This window comes from Rhamphochromis sp. 'chilingali', assembly GCF_963969265.1.
Source record: "Rhamphochromis sp. 'chilingali' genome assembly, chromosome: 7".
NCBI classification, from domain to species: Eukaryota; Metazoa; Chordata; class Actinopteri; order Cichliformes; family Cichlidae; genus Rhamphochromis; species Rhamphochromis sp. 'chilingali'.
Window position 1 is genome coordinate 41,288,924 of NC_137934.1, and position 24,945 is coordinate 41,313,868.

At 43.2% G+C, this 24,945-nt stretch overlaps 1 protein-coding gene across 6 annotated transcripts; it reads left to right on the forward strand.

The window, feature by feature from the left end:
• Positions 1–14,132: 14,132 nt before the first annotated feature.
• LOC308399877 (uncharacterized protein) lies at positions 14,133–17,502 on the forward strand. Of its 6 annotated transcripts, none has more exons than XR_013972261.1 (4): positions 14,133–14,267; positions 15,776–15,826; positions 16,087–16,182; positions 16,726–17,502. XR_013972261.1 is itself a non-coding variant. In XM_080887286.1 (4 exons), exons 1-4 carry the CDS (start codon positions 14,603–14,605, stop codon positions 17,041–17,043), a joined length of 480 nt encoding a protein of 159 aa, XP_080743412.1. In that variant the 5' UTR covers positions 14,298–14,602; the 3' UTR covers positions 17,044–17,502. The 6 variants fall into 6 exon arrangements, 1 of the variants encoding a protein (XP_080743412.1); XR_013972262.1 differs by having other exon boundaries at positions 14,151–14,267; positions 15,776–15,830; XR_013972263.1 differs by lacking the exon at positions 14,133–14,267 and adding an exon at positions 14,293–14,604.
• The last annotated feature ends 7,443 nt before the right edge of the window (positions 17,503–24,945 follow it).

Below are 24,945 nucleotides of genomic sequence, written 5' to 3' on the forward strand. Positions count from 1 at the left end.
GGAGTTTTTCCTTCCTACTGTTGCCAAACTGCTTGCTCATAGGGGGTCATATGATTGTCGAGTTTTCTCTGTATGTGTTATTTTAGGGTCTACTTTACAATATAAAGCACCTTGAGGCAACTTTTGTTGTGATTAAATAAAATTTAAAAACATTTAAAAGCCTGCATATTCGGGGGACAGTCCCTTGATCTCTTACATTTATACTTTTTATAATTTCTAATTCAGTGCCTACTTTTCCTGTTATTTGGTCTGTGTTCCTGTACCCTTCATACACACTTTTGATCAAAACATCTCTGTCTATCTTTAACAATCAATCCTTCCTTTATGGTGCTACACTTTGATTCTGTCTCCTTTGCTACACTTGTCTTTATCCCTTGTTAAGGTTCAAAATATTGGGGATGGAGACAAGAGAAAAAACCACAATAACAACACTGGTCCGGCCGGGTTGAGTCAAACGATGATTTAATGATCACACGCGTGGGAGATGGACACTGATGCAGACAGCCTCAAAATCTCAAAATGGTGGAGCATTGCTCAAACTTTTATAGCCTCTGGTGCCTCCACCTTATCATACAAAGCCTAAACATTCACATGCTTTCTCTCACACAGCGCCTAAGCTACGACCTTGGCTCCCTGTTTATCTGCTCCTGCTGAAATGGGGCAGAAAACTCCAGCACACTCTGTTCTCTTCTACTCAGACAAATTAGATTTCTTATAACTCAGCAGTATAATGCATCATAAAACAATATCATTCATTCACAACAACACAGCAGTTTAATGTAATGCAAATCAGTTTAACTAATGCAATAGTTATCAGCTTCTTCTAATTCAGGAGAATAATGCAAACTAAAACTACATAATAATTCACAATCTTTAATTCGGGGTATAACATGGCATAAAATAATATTATAATCTAACAATTCCCCCTGATGAGGTCATTAGAATAATGACCTCACAAACACCCTTCAATTCAGTGTGGCCGGGTTCATCTCTTCTCACTCCTGAGGTCCTTTGTCCCCCTGAGGGGCGAACCATATGTGGGATGACCTCTGTGTTTGCGCAATTCAGATGCAAGAAAAACTATGATTCCAACAGTAGCAGGTCCAGATGACACTCTCCTTGTCTCCCACTGCTTTCAGCCTTTATTCTATTGCTGCAGCTACCAGTGTCGTCCAGTTGGGTGATCCTCTGCTCTTCATTCTTCAACCTTAGGGGTTAGACAACCCTTCAGTCGTGACACAGATCAGGGGATTATTCTGCCCCGATTTCAAACAACGATCTGTGTATCCTCCAGAAAAGAACAGGAAGGTGTCCCCCTTTTTGCCCAAAAGCCTCTCGAACTTCGTTGGTCTGGTGTTCCCGGATTTCCGCCAACCCCTTCATGGTTATTGCTGTGTTTATGGGATCCATCCTTTTGTGGTGACTAGCTGGAGCCCAAACGCCATGACCCTTGGACCCAGTTGATGTCTCGGCAGTCACTGTGTCTGACTCTGCTACGGAGGGTCCTCGCATCTCTGTGACCTCGTCTGGTGTCTGTTCCTTTCTCTGTAAGAGACAGAAAACCAAAACACCTCTCTTCCTAACCCCAATAATCTAATGTTGTTATCTACTGACCTTCTAGTGATTCAGAATTGGTCTAAAACATTCAGAATGTCCCAGGGACTTATTCTAATCATATCTTGTGTGTGTGTAAGCGTGTTTGCATTTAGCCCTCTGCACTCAAGGCGTTTCCTACACTTTATCAGTCCAGACAGTCACGCCGAACGAAGCTTCTGACCTTCAAAAGGCCGAGTGCCAACTCGTTATAAGCACATTTGCAAGGTGTGTCTGAAAATTATTGAAACCCCTCTTTTTAACAAAAGACAAAAAAAAATTAACAAATCTTCTAAACGCTATTCAGTTCATTTCAATGAGTAATGATTAAACATGAAAGTGATAGTTTATGCTTTTTCACTGATTCTCTAAAAGGTCCGTCTTCTCGGACCGCTATTAGCTTAAGCTTTACCATTCCTAAATTATTAAAGACACAAATGAAGTTATAAATTGTTCAAATAATCCTTGTTTGATGTTAAAGCTCAACCTTCCCCCCCTTTTTTGACACATTCCAATGTGTCAAATCAACGGAGCTAGAACATTCAAAAAAAGTTAGGCAGCTACAAAGTTTCCCAGACTCTTAAGGTGATCCGCGTGTAACGTTCTGACTCAGGTATTTAATATTTTAATAAATGTCGTTTAATTAACTGCCACTAATTAAACTAACCTTAAAGACATAATTGAAGCAAAGATCACAAAGAATAACATGATATCAGTGTTTTGTAAGCGCGTGCGGCCCTCCATGCTCGAAGCCTTTTCCCTCAATAGATCAGTCAGACATTCGCGCTGACTGTAGCTTTTAACCCTTATTAACTTGAGCACAACTCTACAATGAGCAACAAGTTGCAATATGTATAAAAACGATCATGGTTACACCTGCAATGAAAAATTATATCATTATCCTAACACCTGTAAATAGAAGATTCATCAGAGGTTATAACAATCACAGGAACACAGATGTTAGTATAAGGTCAAAAGCTTCAATAAATGATCATCGATGCAATGTTTGTTGCATGATTCTCATACAATAATAATGCTGACATTGAAAATAACAGTATAACACCCCCTTTTCTCCCGTTTCACTTGACACCTAAACGTTTATAAATGCCTCTTTTATTCTTGATTTTATTTCCCCCTTTTCTCCCCTTACTGACCACAGCAGGGGGATCTTAGTTTTGAATCAGCCATGAATCCAGCTCACCTGATTCATCAGTGAGCTCCACCATCACTGGCGTCTGACAGGGTGGTGCTGCATACTCTTCCTTTAATGTCACTATTTTCAACCTGTTAATTAGAGTGCTTAAACCTGAAGTCAATACAGCTGTAAATGTGGCCAATTATCAATCTATTACCAATAAATAACAACAGATAACTTCTATTTTATGCATGCTTTTAATCAACCACTCACCCAGAGGATCTCCAATCCCAGGAAATTCCTTCTCCTCCTTTAATGAGTCTGTCCTCCTTACATGCCCTGGTAACTGGTCCATCCAGAGCCATATGATCTCAAATATACATACGACAAGCCAAACCACACCTCGGTCACACCAACCCTCTCCCGCCCCGAAGATGTCCAATGCCATCCTAGTATGGACTGTCAAATGCGGCTTTAACGCTGACTGTCCTGACAATCCATTTTATAACGTTCCTGGTCAGATTTGCCAATCTCTGCACCAGGGTTTTAAACGTTTCGCCATTTTCATTAGGTTTTATTTTTTATTTAGTTTCGACTCCAGATTTTCAATTTTTACCAGTTGTAATTAGTTTTTACCAATTCTTTGCTAGTTTAGTCTAGTTTTTATTTTCTGAAAATCCTTAGTTTCAGTTTAATTTTATTTGTGTTTTACAAAAATTAAGTGTAACAAAATCTCAGTTCCATCATATCAATCATGCTCTTCTGGTTATCCTTGGGTATTGAGACTATTAACTCTTGCCGCACCGAGTGGTCCTAATTTTGGTTGAAGTGAATTGATAATCTTTTGAAGGCGATTGTTTCACACCTTTATTTAGATGTCCCAGTCCTGTTATCTCGGGATGCATCACGCTGCCTTATCTGGGGTTAGCTATTTTCTTGGGATGCGAGTTAAGTGGGGGAGCTCTTCAAGGAGGGGGAGTGTGCTCCCCCTGATGAGGTCTTCTAGGTAAGCTAGGTTAACCTTCTTGTGTGAGCTTTTCAAGTGCACTTTAAGGTTTGTGGGATTTTTCGTGTCATAAATGTCCCTCATAACCCCCTGATGACCCAGTAATTCATTTTTTGCGCACTGTAGTACACATTTAGTTTTTGCTTGTAGCTCTCCTACTCTACTTGCCACTCCTCTAAGTCCTGATGTTTCTTAGAGAGGACAACAGTACCTTTAAAATTATGTCACATGTGTGGGGGTGTGGCCTTGCCAATTGTTTTTCCCACCTTTTCAAAATGGCTGGCGTGCCCACCAGCACATTTTATGGAAGAAAGAAAGGTAAGCTTGATATTTACATTTAAAATGTTTTGTTAAACTCAGATTCTTATTTTATTCAAAAAATAAACATCTGGTAAATAATTTCAGGGGTCTTTAAGAATTAGGCTCATTTACTTTCACAGGGAACATGACTAATTTATTAATGTGTGCTCTACACATTGGGACTTTATATTTATATTTATTTCACTTTTTCCTAATACCCAACTTTTGACCAAGGCGGAGAGAATTCTTAACACAATTATTAAGGGAGATTCAAACATAGATTTTTCAAAATATGAGAGGGTCAGGACCCACTAGAAGCCACACAAAGATTATCGAGATGCAGTGGCAGATGTAATAGAGAAAGACACAGGGCCACCTGAAATCTGTCATCCTATCTGGTGCAAAACCAACATGTAGTAGAATCTGGAATTTTGATTTTGAGTTAAAAATAAAATATGGGTAAAATGCAGAAATCTTTTCCAGTAAAGTAAAAAATAAGAGTCGCAATTATAGTTGAATCCATAACACCTAATTGTTTCTACGAGATCACGTCGTTGCTGAAAGTTATCAGTGATCTCAATGTGTGAAAGGAACTCACAGTATCTGGAGTTTAAGCTCCTCTTGGCTGAGAAACCTGGGACAAACATGTGAACAAGACCTGAATAATACCAGTAATGAAGACTTCTCTCCAAAGATCAATAAAAGGAAGCCCCAATCTGATGAGAGTCTAGCAAAATATGGTTCACTCCACTTGCCTGAAATGGTTAGCAGTCCAAGGCATTTCAGTTGTAGAATGATTGGGTACAACAATGAAACAGATGTGAGATGAGGGAAGTGCCAAATGTTCCTTTGTGTCTCCAAATAAAATCAGTACTTCCTCAGATATCCTAAATAAATTGACTTTTGTGAAATAGAAAGTTCAGTGCCATCACTTATTCCTGAACCAATAGTTTACAGCTAGTGAAGTGTCAGTGACTTCTGGGTTGGTCCCTGATCTTCATCTTATGAGATTGTTATTTTAATAACACTTGATTTATTTAAAAGAAAAAAGGAAAAAAAGAAAAAAGAAAAAACGAAAATATTTTCTCCCTGTTTTTTCTTATTCTCTGGGTCTCAGGAGGACATTACGTCCCTCTCCACTACAAGACTCTTGTTATGTCTACAAAACAGTCATATTAAAATCATCCTCAATTCTATTCTGGCGCTGTCTCCCGACTTTTCCTGACCTGATTCTGCGCGTGGACGGAGCAGCAACACAGACGACTCGACTAACGTACTGCCTTAATTTCACTATAGCAGGGCACGCACACATCAATGCAACCAAACACATTTTGCTATAAATCCAGTTAATTTTAGTTAGTTTTGTGAACATTCAGTACAGTTTTAGTTAGTATTCCTTTTTGTTTTGATTTTATTACCGTTAACGCAAATTTTTCCACTTCTAGTTTTCGTTATTTCATTTGTTGTCTTTAATAATAATAATCTTCTCTGCACCCTTGAATAAACACCATTAACATAATCAACCTTTTGCTGCTTGTTTTTTCACCATCTTATTGAATCAAATACTTCATCCTTATGTGGTTTACGACATTATATTTATCTAAATCTCCACTTTGTCTCTAAATGTTTGAAGAATTTTTCGAGTTCGGGGTCAAATTTTGAGAATTTGACCATAAGTGAAAGTTATGGCGTTATCACCCCCTTTGGGGATTACCTTTTTCCAGTTTTGATGATATTCCTCCCCATTCTTTATTTTTTGCAAGTACCCCTCTTCGGTGGCGAGAAACTGTTGGTGTGATCAAGCGGGTGCTGTAAAAACAAAAGCTCAGGACAGAACAGTCACCAGTCATGTACTTCATTCAAAATTAACAAATATCTAGCTTCATATTGATCCTCTGAGTGTATGGTACATTTTAATTTGCACTTCTAAAAACAATATTTTCTTTATTTTACTCTTGTTCTTGTGCAGCACCACCCCTCAGCACATGCCCCTGTTATTTTATCTTACTTTTAAATTGTTGACTACTTCAAGAGAGCGCCCAAAAGACGGGGACCAGTGTTTATCATTACATATCTCCATTTTGAGTGTGGCTGTCTATCATTCCCCTCTTATTCATAGACCTCGGTGGAGGGTTTTTTGTTTGTTTGTTTTTTTTTCTAAAATTAATTGACTCTCTATAGTGACCCACTATGGTTAATAATAACATGCTCAGTCATGAGTGGGATCAAACCTTTTCTTCACTTTAGCATTTAATATTCCCAACAATATAATGTGATACCTTAATTAAAACACAGCTACTAAAACACAATTTCCTTAATGCAAACATCAGTAGCTCAAAATTAGCAACCAAAGGGTTCAGTCTGCAGTTCACACTGCTGTGAAGCTACAGCTCTTTAGTCTCTGTCATTCTTCTGTTCTTGCAGACAAAACAAAGCAAAACAAAACATCCACCCTTCTTTTACAGGCTGGGTGAATTGTCTGTGGACATTCAATAATCCTAAAGTCAGCACCGTTTTTGTCTCAGTATCAAGTCAGTTAAACTTTTAGTCGTCAGTCATATGCATACATCCACACACATTCATACCAGAAGTTGCTGATAATGGAGTCTCACGCGCAGCCTATTCGAGGCTCCATCACCAGCAAGATGACGTCATCATTTTAAAGGAAACAGTTCCTTGTTTGTTTTTCCTTCTTTGGACTGGATTGACTCGCTGCAATCCTTTTAGGCTTCAGGATCAGTGTCCCATATAGGTGAATTTCTCCCCAGCCCATTATAATCATGGAGAAAAAATACTTTGCGACTGTTTTCAATAAGAATATTTTATAGCGCTTTAAAGTTCAATCTCTCAGGCCTGGATTAAAGAGCTGATTTGTTAAATCAGGAACTCACAAAATACCAAAATATCACCACCGGTGGATCACACCTCTCAGATGTTCTTATCTCAGTGCACTGTAACAAAAGCAAAAACAAACGTAACCAATAAAACACTCATATAATAACACATACTGGGGCCCATTGCAAACATGTCCAAAGTTCAAACCATCTGTCTCTCTCTTAGAGAAAGAGAACAATCCAAACCTCACTGATAGAATCAACCTAGTGTCAAACAAAACCCAAAAATCAACCAAAACTTCACACACTGTATTGTGTAGGCCTACAGGCACCGTAACTCCTTTTTTTTCACTGACAAAGACATGTTGGATTGACTTGATTCAATAGTGGACACTGGTTACACACAAATGTTTTGCTTTGGCGGAAACTTAAACAACTGAGTCAAATCAACACAACCTTTTGATATTCTCTCCGAAATAAAACTCACATCATTCACTCATCATTTTCACTCTGTACCACTGCTCCTTATCAGGCTGTGTGAAGCACAGTACACAATTCAGTGGAGGCCTGAAGCCATAAACAGACATCACGCACAGACATTGTTTTTACAACCAAACTACTTTAAACCTTGTCCCCTAAATCTACACAGATGCCCTCTGTGTGGCATGAAATGCATTTAACCCATAAACAATCAATGGCTTCTTATTGTTGTACCCGACTCCATATTCGGATGTTTGTGTGCAGCATTTGTTAGTAAAGCATTCTTCGTTGCATCAGCGTGTGTGTGTGTATCACTCTTTATTGCACAAGCTTGTAGATGTGTGTGTGTGTGGATCACTTTTCAGTGAAGTGAATCAGCATATTGATTTTTTGCAGGTGTGTGTGTCATTTCTCACTCAATCAACGAGTGCATATGTTCGTATGTGTTTCTCTTCATTCTGAGTCAATGCATGTAGATGTGTGTGTTTGTGTGGGTGTCTGTGTTCATCACTTTCCTGTTCTGGTGTTCTGGGTAAACCACGGCCTGAAGCGTGCCCTGGGGTCCTGCCCTCCTCCTTTTCAGTCCGTTTGCATCTGTTGGTGCTGCTGCTCAAAGTTCTGTCCATACTGGTTCTGGCCCCAATTGAGGCAGTGCTTTTCTCCAGTATCCTGCATCTTCTCCTTATTCCACTCCTCCTTAGCTTGACCCTTTTGCTTCTGTAGCTCCTTTAGGGTTTTAATACGCAGCTCAATCGTCTGGATGTCAGTGTCAAGCTCCAGTCTACGCTGCTGCTCCAGCTCTTCCTCTGTTTCTCCCAGCCAAGTCAAGATTTTGTTCAGGTCAAAGTTCAGCTGCTGTCACTGCTGCTCGTTCTGCTTTGTTCTCATCTCCTTGCTGAGGTCCTGAGCCTGCAGAAGCTCCCAGTGCTCCATCACTCCTGAAGTCTGGGGGTCTGAGCTGCTGGGATCTGCCAGTCCAGACACCGTATCCTCTTCCTCCTCACCGTGTCAATACCTCCACGACACTCGCCCCTCAGTCGCAGATATCACATGTATGAGGAGTCCGTTTCTATGCCTGTACAATTGCAGCTGCTGTCCATTTGTTGCAGGCAGAAACGGCTGACATCCAGAGGGTGTAAATGAGAGTCTGCAGCAGCAACTTCACCAGTGGAAGACCTCAGTGTTTGTTCTGTTAGCTTAACAAAGGCCTCAAGGACGTTTCTGGGATGCTCATCTGGCCCCAGCAAGCTCCGGCCTGACTTCACGTCCAGCGTCTGGGACTGCAAGTCTGATGGGTTCCATTATCAGCCAGCTCCTCTTGAGCCATGCTCAGTTTCTGCTCTGATGTCTTGAGTTCTTACTGAGGGGCAGAAACCTCACAATCTTTTCCGTCCACTTCAGATTGAAGTCCATCGATGTTTTCCTTGCTTTGCTCCTCGGCCTTTTGCGGCTCTGCTGTTCGGCTCTTCTCAGAGGTCAGCTCCTGGCCGAGCCCCGACACCTGTGCCTTCAGCTTATTTTCTCCTGGTGTTTTGTCCATTCTGAGGTGCCTCCTGACCTCAGTTACTCCTCCTGTCTCTGGCACGCCCTTCTTGCTGCCCGATGGTCATTGTTGGTCCGTCACTGTCCTGCACAGTTTTAATGCAGAGTGGTTAAGGTCAGCATGGTTTTGCTCGGCCTCACTTTTCATCTGGGCTTAATGGGCGTCTCGTCACAGCTCTGTCAGCTGAAGCTGTCTTTTTCCATATGGCAAGAGTGTGAAGAGTGTGTGAGAGGGGTGTGTCCGATCAGGCACAATGCTGGTGGCTTTGCGAGTGCCTCGTTTTCCAAATCCAGATGTTTATTTGTCACGTACACAGCAACAGAGAGAACAGTCTGTTGTTGGGATGGCTGAGGTCTTTCACGATCTTCCTGGTCTTGGTCCAGCACCGCCTGCTGTAGATTGCGTGCAGGAATGGTGCGCTCAGCTGATTGCACAACCCTCTGTAGAGCTTGTCTGTCCGGCATGGTGCTGTTCCCGAACCAGACAGTGATATAGCTGCTCAGGATGTTCTCAATAATTCCTTTATATAAGGTGGTCAGAATCGGTGGTGGGAGGCGGGCCTTTCTCAGTCTTCTCAGAAAGAAAAGACGCTGACAGAAATCTCCCCGTGTAGTGAAACGGGCCTTGGATTACCGCTCTCCGTCTCCGCTGCATGAGATCATTTTCCTGCAGCACTGTTGACATTTTCAAGTTGTTGTTGTGGGTTCAGCTGCTTTAGCATTTGGTCAGGGTCACATCAAAGATGGTGGAGGAGAGAGCAAAGATGGTAGAGGGGAGAGCAGGAGTCCAGGGTCAGCTTCGGCTTCCCGGGCCGACAAAGCAGCCTGTAATCAAGCATAAAGAGAAAAAACAAAACAAAACAAAACAAAAACAAACGAACAGGAAAATGATGTTGTATTGGCTGTGTTATTCAGAGGGGGAGAAACAACGGGACCAGGCCCTGTGTCAGCCTTCTCTCCCCCTTTTTTTTGTTTTTTCTCTCCATATAATCCACTCCTGACCCACTAAGCTGACAGGACAACACAGGTACATGTTAAAATTCTTAAGATCATGTTTAAAGCACAAAAATGGAATTTTCTTTCATTCAGTAATCACTTGTATTAATCAATCAGAAGAAAACATGTCACAATTTGACTTTTATTAACCACTAAATTTGTCGTGTTATCACTGGTTGTGATTTTTTTTTTTTTTTGAAGTTAAGTTGTTGTCCTGCAACCCAAAGGGTTTATTTGTTAGTAGTGGATAAACTTTATTATTTAACGGCGGGTGTATGTTAAGTTTCACTGCTTTACTTGCTGGAAAATCTTCACGTGTTCATGGGTGTAAGCTGTTTCTTCATTGCGTGTATGTGCGTTTGTACATGGGCTAATTTAACGTTTTTTCTCAAACGAGGCATTTCTCTAGCACGTGCCTCTCTCTCACATTTCTCTGCTTGTGTGTGTTTTTGTTTCACCTTCTTGTTGTGATGCTCCAGGCGCCTTCCCAACCTCCACAAGTCTGTTGGCCGCAATTTTATGTGTAAAAACTTCTCTTAATTTCTCCTTTAATTCTCTGCTAGCTGCTGTCTTTTCCACAGCTGCTGATTTTTGCTGAGTTTGGTTTCCATTACTATAATTTTGCTTCGGCCGCCGTGCTTGTGGGGGCAGTTGGTCCAGCCCCGTAGCCACCTGTATCAACACACTGAGAGATTTATTTAATATCATTTTCATCACTGTTAAATAGACTAGCAGGCAAGACGCCCACCTTTGCACTGCAGACTACATGCCAGTCTCCCAACACACTCCTCTCTGAGTTTCCGCTTTAAAATCCAACATCATTCACACCCTAGTCATTCAACACCTTATTTGTAGTATCATAATCAGCAAAATCAGCGTTTTACTTACAGGCATGTATCATTGTTTGCAAATCAAAATTATAAAACTCAAAAACACGCTAAACAGCAACAAAAGTCCTCTGTGTGTGTCACCGCTCATTTGCATGTTCACACACCGTCTAAAAATAGCTCGCAGCGCTGCAGCTGCACGTCACACACAGGGTCACACAAAGCTCAGACAAAACTCTTTTATTTTATATTACAAAGACGTCTTATATTTACAATCACTGACAGGCCTGACAGATTCAGCACCTAACAAATTTCGACAAATTTAAAATAACGGGTCTCACCGAAGAAAGTCCAACTTTTTTGTAGTCAATCAAACAGTATCTGTTACTTCTGGGAACAGTTTCTGACCTAACTTCTAAAGAGCGCCTATACAATTTCGACAAATTTAAAATAACGGGTCTCACCGAAGACAGTCTCACTTTTTTGTAATCAATCAAACAGTATCTGTTACTTCTCGGAACAGTTTCTGACCTAACTTCTAAATCCCTAACTCAATTTAACTTTGTCCAAACAAGCACATGACACCGTTTAAAACGGTGAGGAGACTCGGTAACTCCTAGCTTATTTCGGGATGCCCTGTACCCCACAGATAAGCCAAACTGAACTAACCCTGTTCGCCGACAGGTCAAGACCGCGCGTCCACGGCCAGGAGGGGGCGTAACCCCCGGGCTATGTGCTTCTTAGCAGACTTCTGGGCTGCCGTCCTATAATAATTTTCACCTAACCGATTTTGACAAATTTTACCATAACGGGTCTCACCGAAGAAAGATAACTTTTTTACGACCAATTAAACAGTCTCTGTTACTTCTGGGAACAGTTTCTGTCCTAATTTGTAAAACTATTAACCAGTCTCTGTTACTTCTGGGAACAGTTTCTGTCCTAATTTCCCTACCAAACTACCTGAGCCTTCAGCTCAATATCCAGGGACTCAAACCCAACATTATTACGTTCATATTTACTTCAACTTCATTAAATACTCTTAAGCAACTTTAACTGCATAACACACGGTGATTCTCATCAAAATCAAAACAGACACTCTACCAGTAATTTCAGTGAGTAGACTTTAATTTAGTCATATCCAATTTGGCACACTTTGGAAATAATTCAACAGGTAATGCCTTACCTTTAGATAAGCCGGCTTTTGTCCACTCACATCAGACCACTGGCTCGTGCCTGTCCGTTCGACAACCTCGGACCGTCCAAACTTTTAAATTCCACCCCAATACCACAGGACGAGCCCCCAAGCTGTTAAGGTTCAAAATATTGGGGATGGAGACAAGAGAAAAAACCACAATAACAACACTGGTCCGGCCGGGTTGAGTCAAACGATGATTTTAATGAACACACGCGTGGGAGATGGACACTGATGCAGACAGCTTCAAAATCTCAAAATGGTGGAGCATTGCTCAAACTTTTATAGCCTCTGGTGCCTCCACCTTATCATAAAAAGCCTAAACATTCACATGCTTTCTCTCACACAGCGCCTAAGCTACGACCTTGGCTCCCTGTTTATCTGCTCCTGCTGAAATGGGGCAGAAAACTCCAGCACACTCTGTTCTCTTCTACTCAGACAAATTAGATTTCTTATAACTCAGCAGTATAATGCATCATAAAACAATATCATTCATTCACAACAAGTCAGCAGTTTAATGTAATGCAAATCAGTTTAACTAATGTAATAGTTATCAGCTTCTTCTAATTCAGGAGAATAATGCAAACTAAAACTACATAATAATTCACAATCTTTAATTAGGGGTATAACATGGCATAAAATAATATTATAATCTAACACCCTGTATGGCGTGAGTGGTTATATACAGAGTCGTGACGTACAACAAGTTCATCACCTAGTTCTGCTTTTTGTCTATAATTACCAAAATGTGTTAGACGGCAGACAGTGCTACGTTTTGCACTCTACCATAATGCTGCTGCACCTTTTCCTGTAATGCTGTTTTGTGAAAACTATTTGCTCCTGCAGTTACACCGAGGCCTGCTAGCAGTACAGTACCATCTACAGTTCCACAGGCAACCTAGAGATGAAGAACGATATAAGAATGGTAAATAGCCTGTATTTATATAGCGCTTTACTCAGTCCCTATGGACCCCAAAGCGCTTTACACTACATCCAGTCATCCACCCATCCACACACACATTCACACACACATCCACACACACATTCACACACTGGTGACGGCAGCTACGTTGTAGCCACAGCCACCCTGGGGCGCACTGACAGAGGCTGAAAGAAATAAAGGACAGAAGAGGAAGATATTATTTTCAAAGATAAGACTGCTCAGCAAGTCACACTTTGTGAACATTAAATCTTATTTGTCACATCCTAATAATCTGTTTTTAAATCAGGTATTTCATATACACATGATCTGTTGCTGGATTAAGCTTTTGTGGAGCAAAACTACAAAACTGAAGTATACTTCAGCTGGTTTTGTGCTATTATTTATTTATTTTTAATTGACATTAGGAATCACTGTACAATACCACCAACTTCAACAATTTGTCACTACATGTATTTTTCTTTTTTCTGTATTTAACCAACTAAAATATCCATACAAAAGGATGAAAGAATAAAAAAAAAGGAAAGAAAATAGAAATAAGCAAAGCAGAAAAATAAAAAAAATACAAAGGAAAAAAAGGCGTGTAGGGAGTGTGTTTTTGTTTCCATTAATATTGTAACTTATTTTCCACCCTGATTTACGAATTAATTCTTTACAAATCCTACCATGTGGATTCATGGATTTTTTTTTCACATTCTGTCTCTCACAGTTGAAGTGTACCTCTGGTGCAAATTACTGACCTCTGTCATCATTTTAAGTGGGGGAACTTGCACAATCGGTGGCTGACTAAATACTTTTTTGCCCCACTGTAAATGTTTGGAAGAATCTCTAAGAAATATTTGTAGTGAAAGAAAAGATATGTGAATTGAAATAGCAAATGCTGTAGTGTACAGGGAGTGCACATGTGGAGCCTTCAGCTCAATATCCAGGGACTCAAACCCAACATTATTACTTTCATATTTCTTCAACTTCATTAAATACTCTTAAACAACTTTAACTGCATAACACACGGTGATTCTCATCAAAATCAAAACAGACACCCACCAGCAACGTCAGTGAGTACACTGTAATCCCTAACAGTTGTTCTAGCTCATAACTAATAAGCTCATAACACTCAAATGTCGTTTTGTAGTTGAGCAAACTATAAAGTATTGAGCTCTGTTGGCTTTTATGCAGCTTTAATTGAATAGGGCTCAATATTTTTTAGCTAAATTTTTTGGAACGCTCAAAAAGTTTAAAAAGCATATATTAGTGACGTTCTGGTGGGTGGAGTCTTGTCGCTCCCTCAGGAAAGCTTAGTCAGCCATCTTGAATTTACCTTGATACGGGGAAGTTTTGGCCAGCCCGTGTGGATTAAGAGTCCCCAACTTCAACCCACCACGACCACCACCTTATTTTTTTTCATCAACTGCCCTAAATTTGGTAAGTCTAACGTGTTTTTGTTTTGTTTAAATTTAATTTCGATAAACATTCTTTTTTATTTTTTACTGGAAATATATTCGTACTTTGTGCACAGTGAATGTTTGTTATAAATGAATTCGAATCCAAGTAATTGTAATTTTAGAAGTTTTCTAATGTGACAAATACGTAATGTTATTTCAAATTAGAATGATGTAACGTTTTGGCGGTTTTCCGTGGGGGACAACATTTCCCATAATGCATTGTATTCTTGCCCGGGAAGTTGACGGTGGCAGTTCTAGCTCCATGCATTTGAACTTTCTACTAAAACTTTCCACTGGTTGTCGTATTCGCCGGTAATGTACGTGCGTATTGTGAGTATACTTATTTCAATAAGTGTCCGTGTTACACAGTCAGTAGTTTACGCTGTTGAGCTGTGTGTGTGTGCTAGCATGAAGCGAACAATAATAAACAACATGAGTGTGTTATCATGATGGTAATTAGACACGTTTGTATTTTTTCGTAGTCTCAAATGTGTGGTTGTGAGATAATCTCGAAATCCTTTTAACAGTTTAGAGGGGTATTCCACTAAGCGAGCTCTACAAGTCAAGGCTTGCGGAAAAATGCATCGCCTGATTCAGCCTAACATTATACACTGGTCGAACTCGGTGCTACGAACGAAGTTCAGCTAAATTGTTCGCGCTAATTCGACAAGGCTCAACCAGCCAGACTGAGGCGCCTCCTTGACACCTTTAAGCCAGACCCTATCGATCTTTGCTAGATAAATTGAAATGAAATGAAAATAAAGAGCCGCGTTCTGCTCCCAGGCTAAGAAAGAATCATTGATGCAGACTGTGCGGATCACAAATACTCCCTAACCTGTAAGGCTGGGGTGTCCAAACTTTTTTCACTGAGGGCTACTTACTAGAAATTAGGTAAATAACCTTAACTTTAGTGTATTAAAGTGTATTAAAGATCACAAAATCACTTAAAAGTGGTCGAATATGTTATATTGTTGAATATAATTAAAGACAAAACTGCTTTCATCACAGCTTTCCATAAATGGATCTTTATTGATTCATTCAGAAAAAGCTTTGGTAGCTTATTTTCAGAACAGCAGCCTCAGATTTCTTCTTAGACAGAAGATTTACAGCACAGAGAAAAAACAATAAAAGGGAAAATAGGACGGGTAAATTTCAAGTTTGTTATTTAAGTTATTAAGCTTAGCAACACACCTATCAACATTAGTTTGAAACGGTTAACATTAACAGACTGAACTGGACTTAATAACAGGAGTGCATATAATCTTAGTAAATTATTGTAGTGAGTATCAGCTGCGCTGGGTATGTAAATCGGGCCATCCAGCTGCGGTGCTGATTCGACGTCACTCGTGCCAAAAATCCGGACAAATGTCACTTGATCAAGGAGCAGATCTGCATCAGATGAGATCAGCTGACTACTTGTGTGTGTGTGCTGTGCAAAAAATGTTTTTGAACATTAATAAGTCGTCTTTGTGCACATATTGTTTACAGATATCAGACTGCAAAGAGCGCTACAGAGAGTCAACATTTCACCAGTTGTCAGTGGGTGAGTTTTATAATTTGTGTCCCAATTTAAATAAAAAATAAATACAAAGAAACTAGAGAATTTTGCCTTGAATTATTCAAAATTTTTAGATTTTTTTTGGGTTACCCTTCTAGATTGACAGGTTTAGCCCGTTACACAAAAAGTTTGGACACCCCTGATCTATAACAATGACAATCAGAACATGGCTATCCAACACTTTGTTTTTACTCTGCATTTGTGTAAATACTATTCTAATAGATATTGTGTGTTCATCTAGGAACAGCATGATGTAAATACAAGACGGGCCCTCGTCCTTCGTGCACTTCCTGTGTACCTGCGTGAAGATGCCTCCACGTTATTCAGGACTTGTGATGTAAGTGTACTGGCCTCAGCATCAACCATATGACATCGCTCAGAACTCAAGGAGAACCAGGGTGTATATCAGGAAGGATGTTCAACACAGTCCTCATCTGACTTGTTTTCTCCCATATATCAACTATTGTTGAATAAGATTGCAAGAAGATTGTTACGCATAAACCAGAAAACATGAAAATAGTTGAAAGATTATTATACAAAAAAAATCTGCAGATAAAAACTATCTCCCTTTTTAAAATTCAAGTGTTCTATTTTTTTGGAGGTGCCATGTTGTGGTCAGAGAAATGTTTGGTAAATAACAAAAACAAATATCTTGGCATATATTTATTATTGAAAACATTTATTTACACATATGTTTTGAAACCAAACCCAAATTAAGATTATTGTAATGCATCATGATGTATCGCAATATCAAATTAAATCGTTGACATTATAATCCTAAAAGAAACGTGCGACTTATGAAGATTCACACCTCTAATCAATAGCATGATTTGTGTCCTTGTGGGGCTGAACTCATTCTTGTATTATTTTTGTTTTGCAGTCAGCAGATGGTCCAGACCTCACTGACACTCCTGTGGCTCTGCTGACAGTTGTCACGGATGACACTACTGATTCGGCCCTCTTCAGTCCCGAAAGCATCTGCATTGTCGTTGAGGATGAAATACTTGTGAATGGTCCCACAAATCTGGCTGAGTCATTTCTCCTGCTCTTTGGGTACATCTATGCATTAGACCTACAATACCCAAAGAAACTTGAGCTTACATTCACATTTATCCAGAAGGTTGTGATGTGCCTTGAGGACAACAAACCACTGAAAGGGCGTCTACTGATGCTGAAGAATGATTTGTTCAATGAGTGAATCACTCAGAATGGACTACTTGTTAAGCTGAGTATTGAGGAAGCTTTTTTGTTTGTTTTTTTCCTAATCATTTGCCTCTTCTACCTCACATTTAAGATGAATGACTGTTCAGTTCACTATTCATGTTTAATGTTCTGTTGCCTAATACGTAAATGCACTGCCTTGATGTTTGTTCCCTATAAGTACAGCAGTGGAAACCAGTACTGTTTTTTTTATGTATTTTTAAAAAAGAAAGTGAGCTGCAGCTGTCAAGGTACAGTAAGTGTTAAATGCATCAATGTTCTAATAGCTGCAATTGCTGTTAATACTGAAAATGTTATTGAATTTTAGAATTGAGATGGAGACCCTTGGAGTCTTTTTCTCTTGTTTTATTTATGAAGCACTTTTTTATGAGTGAGCTCTGTTGTTTGTGCCTTTTTAAAAGCACATTGTGTTTAATAAAAAGTTGTTAAATTGTTAGTGTTGTTACTTTCATGTTTTCTAACACTTTTAGCTGATTATAATTTACTGGGTAAACAGTTTAGAATTATTTGTAAGTGTATTTCCCACAGTATTTTAAAAAATATTGAAGATTTTAAGTGTTATTTCCCATATTATAAGTTAGAAAATATGAAAAAGTTTGAGTTTATTTCCCACATCGTATGAGTTGCAATATGTAAAATATTTTGAGTGTATTTCCCACCTTAATTAAGTTGAAAAAATTGAACATTTTGAGTTTATTACTCCCTAATTATAAGTTGAGGAATATCAACATTTATGAGTTAACATTGAGGTAATTTAAGGCAACTGCAACTATAATTTTTATTTTAGTTAAACTTAAAACTTTTAAAAACATCACTAAAAAATTGTTGTGTAATCTGTTACACAACAATTTTTGAGTTCTGTGAACTTATTAGGTTTTACAGTGTAGGCTTTTAATTTAATGCAGCCCAATTTGGCACAATTTGGGAATCAACTCAACAGGCAGTGCCTTACCTTTTAGATGCACCCGGGAAGCTCACTCACATCAGATCCCTGGTCCGTGCCTGTCCGCTCGACCACCTCAGACCGTCCACACCTCACACTTCCACCCCAATACCACAGGACGAGCCCCCAAAATGTTAAGGTTCAAAATATTGGGGATGGACACCAGAGGAAAAACCCACAATAACAACACTGGTCCGGTCGGGTTGAGTCAAACGATGATTTAATGATCACACACACACGTGGGAGATGGACACTGATGCAGACAGTCTCAGATCTCATCTCAAAAAACACATCACCATAGTTTTATGAAATCAGGGTATTAGAACGCCCCCTCATGCATAGTGACAGGTGTAATACAATCAATGTTGACAATTTTATTTAACACAAAGAATAACATTGTCTCCTTCCCGAGGGCAGACGCTGACTGCCCCCGTCTCCTGGAACCGTCTGTACCCTGCTAAGACACAACATGGCAGCTACAAGGACTCTTTCATTTGTTAAGACCATCAGTGTGTATTGCTCTAAATCAAGTCTATAATATTAAATGAATATTGCTGGATCAGCTACTTCTACTTAAAACATATTAAAACATGACTAAGCACAAAATCACCAAGAATAACATCTTATAAGTGCTGTGTAAGCGCGTGCGGCCTTCCAAGCTCAAAGCCTTTGCCCTCCATAGATCAGCCAGACTCGCGCTGGCTGTAGCTTTTAACCTTTAATTACCTTGAGCACAACTCTAGAAAAAGCAACAAACTGCAATGTGTATGGAATGATCAGGGTTACATCTGCAATGGAAAATCATGTTATTATTCTGGTACCTGCAAGAAAAGATCAAACTAAAGTTATCACCATCACTGTAATGCAAAGAATAATGTAAGGTCAAAAACTTCAATTTATGCTTAATGCAAAGCTGGTTATATACTTCTAATGAACTAATAATGCCATATTAAAATATTAAATGATAATGAGAAAAACATCCCCTCCTTATTCTACAGCATCTAAATGCATCCATCTATAGTACAGTATGGTTCTTTGCTGGGGTGACAGTCCAAATTTATTGTTTTCATACTATCAATATGTGAGACAATCATTTCATAATCCTCGATTCAAGATTAATCAGTGATTCCTCAAAAAATCAACAGTTTTACTGGTTTGTTCACATCAGGTTTTTTCCCCAGAGGTTTGAATGACAAATCCACAGTTGATGTAAACTTAATGAAAAGATTTGTTTCAGTTTTACAGCTTGACAGTTGTACTTAGCATGTTTAACAAACAAAGCCAAAATGAATAATTTAATCACGTTTGCATTCATGTTCATTTCACAATAATAATGATAAGGTCAAATATATGAGAGACTCATTTCATCCATCGAAGTAGATACAGTTTACACTAGTTTTTTTTGATTATTTTTTTACAGATTAAAACAAAATATTTGATTGGCGTTATTTTTGTTCCACTATTCTGAGCGCATGCAAAAAAAAATATTGCAGGTGCAAGCAGGGCTCTAGAGTGCGACCAATTTGGTCTATGCAACCATATTTTTCAGTGGTGCGACTAAAAAAAATATTTGGTAACAAAAAAAAAAAAAAAAATCTCTGCAACTCTGTGTGGTCAACAACAGACACACATTTTGCCCCTATCGTGGACTAAACCAATCAGAGATAGTCAGGGGCGGGACCTCTCTGATTGGCCGTGGTCCAGTTGAAAGTGCAGGTGGAAGTGGGAGGTGAGCAGCTTGAATAAAGCAATATTATTCATTAAATCCTGACTTTTAAATATAACCGTGTTTTGCCAGAAACGCCAGATTCTCAGATTAAAGCTCACAAAACCATTTCAACAACAACCAAACAGCAGATGAGAGCAGGTACACGGACTCCACACAAAGACGTAAACACAGACCCGACGCATCAGAATCAGCTTTGTCTTTCTCGGCTTTCTCACCCGACGGCCCGCAGACGGACAGGCTGTCGGAGCTTAGCGATCCTGATGCGTCCGGTCCGCGCTGTGTTTACATCTTTTTGCGCTGATTCTGAGCTGCAGGTTTTGTCTCTCCAACCAAAATCCACTGAGCCAGCAGCAAAAGAAGCAGCAAACTGCGCTTCACATTTGATCAATGTCGTCATGAATTCCCTCTGGGTTTCGCTGTTTTGCTTCCACCACGATAAAAATCACACTTCATGCACAGCTCTATCTCTCTCGGTACTTCAAGAACAGTTTCCCGTCTCAAATCTGTTTTCTGCATTATTCATTTGCTTATTACCTGTCACGCCTCAACGGCACGAGGGAACAGGGATGGACACAGGCGCAGAAACCAACCCGGAAGCGAGGTGACAGAAAACAAATGATTTATTTCCGCCCACAGGGAAAACAAAGGTGAAACACAAAGCGACGCCACCACACTAGTGGCGCGTAGGATTCGTCTGTGAAAATGAGGGCGACCTAGACACCTCTAGGAGACGACTGAACAGCGGGGACAGCGGGGAGGTAGAAACAGGACTAGGTAGGGGCCGGGGCATTGGTTTCAGGTGGAGGGGACAGGTGGAGCGGAAAACCCGGAAGCGGTCGAGGCGTGGGGAGGCAGGCAGGTGAGCAGTGGGTCGGCAGGCCACGTTGTGTGAGCAGCTGGCGGCCCAGGTCCAGGAGGACGGGAGCGAGGGGAACAAGATCTCCACTCCGGGTGCTATCGCTGAGGACAAGAAAAGACAGGTCAGTCATCACACGGCGTTAAGACAAGGTTTTAGGATGCTCCACTGAACTAACATGGGAATAGCAGATACTCAGGCGATGAGTGGTTGAGAGCGCAGGTCTGATATACCGCTGGCACGATTGCTCACAGGTGGTCAGCCAGGGAGGGGCAACCGGACTCCGCCTAAAGGAGGGGGAGCCGCTGTCTGAGACCTGCGGGTGCCCAACCAGACCATGACACCACCCCCCCCTCAAGGGTCGCCTCTCGGCGACCGGCCTCTGTAGAATGCCGAAAGCAAGGCGGGGTCGAGAATCCGGGACCGGGGAACCCAGGACCTCTCCTCCGGCCCGTACCCCTCCCAGTCGACCAGGAACTGCCTGCCCCTTCCCCGGCGGCGTACATCCAGGATGCGGCGGACCGTGAAGGCAGGATGCCCACCGATGAGCCGGGCGGGCGGCGGGGCAGCAGGAGGCGGGCACAATGGACTCACAACAACCGGCTTGACTTGGGAGACGTGGAAGGTCGGGTGGACCCGTAACGAGGAGGGCAACTTTAGCCTGACCGCGGAGCGGCCAACCACCCGCTCCACCTCAAAAGGACCGATGAAGCGTGGGGCCAACTTGCGGGAGTCCGTCCTGAGGGGAATGTCTCTGGCGGATAGCCACACCTTCTGTCCCCGGGCGTAGGCAGGTGCCGCCTTGCGGCGGCGATCCGCGTAGCGGCGCTGGCGGGCGACGGACAGGCCCAAGGCCCGGCGGGTGCGCGACCACACCCGTCGGCAGCGTTGCAGATGGTGCTGGACGGAGGGGACCTCAAGGTCGGTCTCGCGCTCCGGAAAAAGGGGTGGCTGGTAGCCGAGAGAGGCCTCAAAAGGCGAGAGACCCGTCGCTGACGAGGTGAGGGAGTTGTGTGCGTACTCCGCCCACGGCAATAACGATGACCAGGAAGCCGGGTTGGAGGCAGCGACGCAGCGGAGAGTGGCCTCCAATTCCTGGTTGAGGCGTTCGGTCTGACCATTAGTCTGAGGGTGGTGTCCAGAGCTCAAACATGGCTTCGCTCCCAGGGACGTACAGAACGCCCTCCAGACCTGCGATGTAAATTGCGGTCCCCTGTCTGAGACAACCTCCGAGGGTATCCCGTGCAGCCTAAACACATGGTCGACTAGCAGATTAGCGGTTTCAGTGGATGTGGGGAGTCTCTCGAGGGCGACAAAGTGAGCTGCTTTGGAAAACCTGTCGACCACAGTGAGGATCGCGGTCTTGCCAGAAGAAACAGGTAGACCAGTAACGAAATCCAAAGAAATATGCGACCAGGGGCGCCGTGGAATAGAGAGAGGCTGCAGCAACCCAGCCGGGCGTTGCGTGTTAGATTTGCCCCTAGCACAAACACAGCAGGCGGCCACATACTCCTTGACATCTTTATCAATAGACCCCCACCAGAAATACCTTTTAATAAGGGCACTCGTCCGCGCGCCTCCTGGATGGCAGGAGAATCTCCCCTTGTGGACCCAGTCGATCACTTTGGAGCGGGCCGCCTTAGGGACAAAGCGGCGGTCAGGGGGCCCTGTGCCGGGGTCCGGCTCGGTCTCTAGTGCCCGACGGATGTCCTCCTCCACCTCCCACGTGAGGGAACCAACCTTGACGCTCGCAGGGAGGATGGTGGGCACGGCGGACGACTCCCCCGCGGCGTCAAACTGCCGGGAAAGGGCATCCGGTTTCACGTTGCGGGACCCTGGGCGGTAAGAGATTGAAAAGTTAAAGCGACTGAAAAACATGGACCAGCGTGCCTGACGTGAGTTCAGTCTCTTGGCTGCACGAATGTATGTCAAGTTCTTGTGATCTGTCCACACTATGAATGGGTGCTCCGCCCCCTCGAGATAGTGCCGCCACTCCTCCAAGGCCAGCTTCACAGCCAACAGTTCCCTATCCCCCACGTCGTAATTCCGCTCAGCAGGTGATAAACGACGGGAGAAAAAGGCGCACGGATGGAGCTTGGACGCCGTGCCGGAGCGCTGGGATAACACCGCCCCCACCCCGATGTCAGATGCATCCACCTCGAGAATAAACTGTCTCCCGGGGTCGGGGTGAACCAAAACCGGCGCCGAGGTAAACAGTGCCTTTAACTTGGTAAACGCTGCTCCGGCCTCCTGGCTCCAAATAAAAGGGAGCTTCGGTGACGTCAGCCGGGTCAGCGGCGCTGCTACCTGGCTGTAGTTCCTGACGAAGCGCCGGTAGAAGTTTGCGAAGCCCAAGAAGCGCTGCAGATGCCGCCGGGACGCAGGTACGGGCCACTGCACGACTGCCATAACCTTAGCCGGGTCAGTCTTCACCTGCCCCCCCGCGAGGACGTAGCCCAGGAAGGAGACGGAAGGTGAGTGGAACACGCATTTCTCCGCCTTTACGTACAATTTGTTTTCCAGCAACCGCTGCAGCACGGCTCTGACGTGCGCCCGATGTTCCACCACGTCTTTGGAAAAAATCAGAATATCGTCGAGATAAACGAAGACGAAGCGGTCCAGGAAATCTCGCAGGACGTCGTTCACCAGGTTTTGAAAGACCGCCGGGGCGTTTGTGAGACCGAAGGGCATCACTAAATATTCGAAGTGCCCCAAGTGAGTGTTAAAAGCGGTTTTCCACTCGTCGCCCTCCCTGATTCTGACGAGGTGATATGCATTCCTGAGGTCTAACTTGGTAAAAATGGTGGCACCGTGAAGCGGCTCAAAGGCGGAACTGATCAGCGGCAATGGGTATTTGTTTTTTACTGTTATGTCATTAAGCCTCCTGTAATCAATACAGGGACGGAGCGAGCCGTCCTTCTTACCGACAAAGAAGAATCCGGCCCCGACAGGCGAAGAGGAGGGTCTGATGATGCCGGCCGCCAGGGAGTCCTTTATGTACTTTTCCATGGCTGCCTTCTCAGGATGAGACAGATTGTAAAGGCGGCTCGTGGGTAGGGGGGAGCCCGGTAACAACGTAATGGAACAGTCATATGGCCTGTGCGGGGGCAGTGCTTGGGCTTTGTCCTTGTTAAACACCTCCCTCAAATCGTGGTACACTGACGGTACGACAGAAAGGTCCACGGCAGCACTCGCGTCACGTGCGGGCTCGGCAACGGCCGACGGCGGGGCTGAGACGAGACAATTGGCATGGCAAAACGGGCTCCAACTTATTACATTTTGCCCAGCCCAATCCAGATGTGGGTTATGTAGCTTTAGCCAGGTGAAACCAAGGACGATGGGGATGCTGGAGGAATGGAACGTCAGGAAGGGGAGCCTTTCCCTATGGTTGCCTGAGGCGACTACAGTAACAGGAGCGGTACGGTGAGTGATGTGGGAGAAAACTTGGTTATCCAGTGCTTTAACTGGGAGGCTAGACTCCAACTCGAACAGGGGAATATTCAGTTGCTTGGCTAGTTTCATATCAATGAGACTCTGCTCAGCGCCCGAATCGATTAACGCCCGGGACGTGTGGGTTGCGGAGCCGAGCAAGAGCGTAACCGGCAACAGGAAGCGGGGCTTAGAATCACTATAGGTACCGCCCACCCGTATCCCCGGACTTACCGGCGGGCGTCCCCTTTTCCCTTCTCCGGACAGGCGGCAATGAAATGCTCCGCGGAACCGCAGTAAAAACACGAACGAGCGCGGCGGCGTCTCTCTCTCTCTTGTGGAGACAACCGGGATCGCCCGAGCTGCATGGGTTCCGGTTCCGGGTCAGCCCTCTCCCCAGCGACTGGGGCTGATGGCCGAACCGGAAGTGGCGACGGGGGAATGTAAACAGGTGACGCACGCCGCCCTGGCCGACGGGTGCTGGAGTTCCTCTCCCGCTCTCGCTCCCGCAGTCTGTTGTCAATGCGAAGCGAGAGTGTGGCTAACTCCTCGAAGGTAACCGGTTCGTCACGGGACGCTAGCTGATCCTTCATGTCCTCGTTAAGCGACTGCGAGTAGACTCCCTGAAGGGCTTTATCGGGCCAGCCGACTGCCGCTGCGGCGGTGCGGAAATCGATCAAGTAGTCCGCGATGCTACGGCGGCCCTGGCGGAGATTTAACAGCCGGCGAACCGCACTGCCCACCGAGACGGGGTGGGCAAAAGTCCTTTTGAATTCGCCGAGAAAAGCATCGTAGCTACAGGACGGCAACGGGTGTGTGCTCAGGTAAGCCTCGGCCCAATTCAGGGCTCGGTCGCGCAGTTTCCCGATTATATAAGAAACTCGAACCGTGTCCGAAACGAAAGAGCGGGGCGAACGTCCGA